This window comes from Ananas comosus, linkage group 15 (genome assembly GCF_001540865.1).
Source record: "Ananas comosus cultivar F153 linkage group 15, ASM154086v1, whole genome shotgun sequence".
In the NCBI taxonomy this organism is placed as follows: domain Eukaryota; kingdom Viridiplantae; phylum Streptophyta; class Magnoliopsida; order Poales; family Bromeliaceae; genus Ananas; species Ananas comosus.
In genome coordinates this window covers 3,586,788-3,591,005 of record NC_033635.1, presented here as the reverse complement: position 1 = coordinate 3,591,005, position 4,218 = coordinate 3,586,788, and the positions used below count along the sequence as shown (strand labels likewise).

The window sequence follows — 4,218 nt, the reverse complement described above, 5'->3', positions numbered from 1 at the left end:
CCTTCGCCGACGCAGTTTCGTGCTTCGCCCTCCAATTAAAGGGGAAAAAAAGGTGCGACATCGCCATTTCCCCTCTCTCTCTCTCTCTCTCTCTCCATCGTTTTGTTCTCCGATTCTAGGGTTAGGGTTCCGAAGAGAGAGCTCCTCCGATCCCCTCATGGCGACGTGCTTCGATCGATGGGAGAAGGATCCCTTCTTCTCCGCGGCCGAGGAGGTGCAGGAATCGGCCGATAGGTATTGGATCTCTCTCGTTTTCCCCAGCTTCTCGCGTTCGATTTTGAGATCTTTCGGGGGGGGAGGGCTCAGGGTTTGTTTTTGTTGTCGATTTGTAGGATGGAGTCGGTTTATAGAAGGTGGATTCAGGAGAGGAGAGGCGCGACGAAGCCCAGCGGAGGCGCCGAATTCGCCTCGGCGGAGCTCCAGCGCGAGCTTCATACGGTCCTCGGCACCGCTAAATGGCAGGTGATTTCGAAATCCTAGTGCTTTTGCCCTCCTAATTCGTCCTCGATTTGGTTCGTGTTTTTTCAAATGAGATTTTTTTGGATCAATCCTCAGATCGAGGAACCAACGTAATTTATTTTTTGATTCATGCCCATTCGAAATCGATCTTGTTTCCTCGTATTCCCAGCTTGAGGAGTTGGAACGAGCGGTGAGGTCGAACGATGAGGACCTCTCGGTTGGAGAAGATGCGAGAGCTCGACACGAACAATTTGCTGAAGCTATCGGGAGCCGTATAACGATGGTGGAGAACTCTCTGAAGGAATCCAATCTCAAGCATGGGGAGAAAGGGCTGAGTTGGGTTCGGCTGGATAAAGGAGAAAGGGACGAGCTTGCCCTATTTCTATCTGGTTCGTCGCCTCAATGGCGAAAGGAGTTGATCATTCCATCGGTTGGTCAACTGGAAGTCGGAAATTGTATGGTTAAGGTGAACAAGGAGGCCTTAATTGACTGTTCGAAGAATTCTTCAGAGTCAACCGAGTCGAGTTCGTCGGAGATTAGGGATAATCGGACGCGTGGGCATCGAAGGGTGGCTAGCGCTTCTGCTGATATTGGCTCATGGAAGATTTCGATCCCTAGTGAGGGTGAGGATACTTCGGAGAGATCATCAGATGATAGGCCCAATCTACCATTGCCGAAGATACTTAGCCTTTCTGGGTTGGCAGGAAATGGACAGTCAAAATTCAGGCTCAAATGGTACAGAAATGGGTTTAGGAAATGGAAAGGAAGTCACCAACATGATGAAGAAGAATCCATCCCTTTGCAGGATCATCAGCTGAAGCAGGTTGTGAGGTCTTTCTTTTGATTTTGTTTCTCCTTTTTACATACTTTGAAAGTTTGATCGCCTGATCATAGCAACTTTGTTATTGTTGTTGTTGTTGTCGTCCTTTTATTACTTTAGGGAGTTAATGCATGCTATGAAAGAAGTAAGAGTTGTCTGAGTACTTGCGGAGAGGAGACTTACAATAAACAGATTTATGGGTGGCTTGGAGCTCTTCATAGGCAACTTCAGAGGTCTCAGTATCAAATTCAATATTGTCGTCCTATTCAAATCATTCTTTTGGCAATTCTGTCTGTTTTATTAGTTGGTGGTGAGTTCCTTGCTTCTAGCCTTTTTTATGTTTCGTAGTTATTGTATTAACTTTTTGGGACCCTCTTCTAAGAAATGGTTTTAGGTGATTTCATGAAAGAAAGTGCAATTTAGAATTCATAGTAATGATATATATTGCTTTTTGGTGATTCTTACAGTTTATGTAACTTTTTGCAGTCATGATTGTGTTCAGTGCAAGCTGGTGATAATTTATTTTGATGTTTATTGGATAGTAAAGCTCGCTTCTGTGGCTGCTGATAAGGTACATCAAACTGTTTTTTTGAACTTTAATTCTATATTTGTCTTTCATTTGAGTGCCGTTGGTAACCAGGTTTCTAGTCTAACCAATTTGGCTTCTGTATGCTGAATTTAGCTATATATGCTTAATGCTATCTGGAAATGATGCATTTTCTGAGTAAGCTGTCAATGAAACTTGACTTAAGCAATTAAAATGATGTGGTACGAGGAACCAATTTAGAGTTTTGAACTTTTGAATGCCATCATACATGTGATAACTGGGACCATCACTCATATGAAAGTATCATTTATCCTCACATATGTTCTGTGGATAAAAAGCCAGTGCCTATCTTCCTTAAGAGTACTTGTAAAATTTGTTGCTATTGTTTTTCAATATTACTGGAAGTGTGCACAATTACAATATTTTTTCATTAAAATAATTTGGCTTTAATCAGTTTACTTGTATAATCATTTTTATTAATCTCAATAATGACCTTGGAGAATCTGTAGCCAGATGACTGTAGGTCGTACTTTAGAAAATCCTTGGTACGTAAGCCGTTAACATTCAAATGTTTTGTAGAGTATCTACTATAGCATCACTGTTGCATTTGCAGCATATTGAAAACAACACCTCCTCTTGTATTATTGTATTAAATGATGGAATAAAGTTTTGTGCTCTCAGTCTCAGAATCCAGCTAACTTTTCATGTGAATTTGCATTTTTTGTGAGCAAGTTATCTTATTCGTACACTTAACGTGCAGGAAGTGTTTCGTGCCACTTTTGAATTTAAAGAAGTAAAATAATGGTTGGTCGGCAGCCCCTTGTGGAAAATTCCACGTCGAGATTATTTAGATTGTTGGCAGCAACGCCCCCTGATGCACAATGGATGGCGAAGGTTTTTAATCTCCTATAGGTCGTTTATTTCATGGATTTGTAACATTCCGAGAGTGCTCTGCATTTTCTTTCTGAAAGGGTAAGATTGTAACTGTGCAACGTGGGTTGGACATCCCTTCCCCTTAATGAAGAACTTTCCAATTGTCGGGTATGAGGCTGATAAAATTTCCGTCACCATGGTGATGTAAGATGCCCGCAAATTGGAAGTCATGGGTAATTTGATCACTTTAGGCTTCTTAAGCTCTCTTGGTCTTAGTTTGCTTTGGCAACTTACAATTTCATTTAGAACTTGCGGATATTCCCTGATAAGTTACAAATCCGTGAAAAGAACGACTCCTTAATGTATTGCTTGTGGATCCAAGCAGAAAAGTGTATATCTTTTCAAGATAGTAGACTAATTCAGGAGTTTCATATAGATTGCAGCTTCAGTAGTTGTTATTTTCAGGCCAGTCCCTCATTAACTTCCTGACCATGTCCAGTTGTTGATGTACAGAAATAGAAACTCTTACACGAAAGGCTTAGTTATCTGTGATTCTGGGCCTAAAAGGGGGTAATTACTATGAATCTGCTAATTATCTCTTATAACTTCCCCTCCGTAGAGATGATTTATGTTCCTTCGATCCCGTTGAAGCTCAAATCCTATTCATTTCTCCACTTGATTTTCTCATTCTAGATTATTATTATTATTATCGGTATTAACAATATCCACATGCTCTAATTGGCTTTGAGTTGCATCCGTGAAGAGGTCTCTGCTTGTTATTACTTGGATGGATGGTGTGTAGTTGTGACTTCATGTTGGAGATGAGGGAAAAGTGTTGGACTCGTAGAGGTTGTGTTAAAATAGTTGGCAACAAATCATTGTAGAAAAATGATGGTTTCTTACCAATTTGTATCCACTATGTTGTGATTCTTTGTAACTTGTATAATTTCTGGAAATTGATTCTAATGTTTATGTTTGTTATTTTTATTTTTATTATTTTTTTTACTTATATTAGAATATGACCCGTTCTTTTCACTTAGCAATTGGTTACAGTAAGTACTGTGTTATGTGCTTTTTTCCTGTTAACTATTACCGTTGCATGGTAAAAGAAAGATTGGATGGTCGGTTTATCGGATGTCATGCAGACAGTCCTCCAAATAAAAATTTGATGGGGACGGTCGCAAAATGGTTTTGGGACCATTTTGTCTGCCTCTCTGTTGCTAGATGTCATGATATCATAAACTTGAGGATGCGTTTGTTTTATTATTTTAAAATAATTAGAAATTCAGTTCTGGTGAATTAGATTAGTGTAATATTGCGTTTCGAGTGGAGAGAGAGAGAGAGAGAGAGAGAGAGGAGAATATCTCAAAATCTGTGTTTGGTTGGAGGGATATCCCAGAACAAGACGGGATATCCCTCCAAACACAATGTTTTTTAGAACAATCGGGTTGTTTCCTGCTTAACGGGTTGTTCCGGGAACAACCTCTTAAACTTGTTCTCCTTTTTCTGGAACAAGAGA

General features: G+C 40.1%; 1 protein-coding gene across 2 annotated transcripts; it reads left to right on the top strand.

The window, feature by feature from the left end:
• Positions 1-3,695, top strand: LOC109721410. Of its 2 annotated transcripts, none has more exons than XM_020249036.1 (6): positions 1-234; positions 333-462; positions 629-1,282; positions 1,400-1,512; positions 1,766-1,850; positions 2,587-3,695. In XM_020249036.1, exons 1-6 carry the CDS (start codon positions 158-160, stop codon positions 2,626-2,628), a joined length of 1,101 nt encoding a protein of 366 aa, XP_020104625.1. In that variant the 5' UTR covers positions 1-157; the 3' UTR covers positions 2,629-3,695. The 2 variants fall into 2 exon arrangements, 1 of the variants encoding a protein (XP_020104625.1); XR_002219216.1 differs by having other exon boundaries at positions 3-234; positions 1,400-1,589.

Excerpts from the sequence above, each read along its gene's own strand:
- LOC109721410 (XM_020249036.1), top strand. The coding sequence starts at position 158 with ATGGCGACGTGCTTCGATCGATGGGAGAAGGATCCCTTCTTCTCCGCG. Across the intron at positions 1,283-1,399 it reads AGGATCATCAGCTGAAGCAG|GGAGTTAATGCATGCTATGA; the intron begins GTTGTGAGGTCT and ends TTATTACTTTAG. Across the intron at positions 1,513-1,765 it reads CTTCATAGGCAACTTCAGAG|TCATGATTGTGTTCAGTGCA; the intron begins GTCTCAGTATCA and ends AACTTTTTGCAG.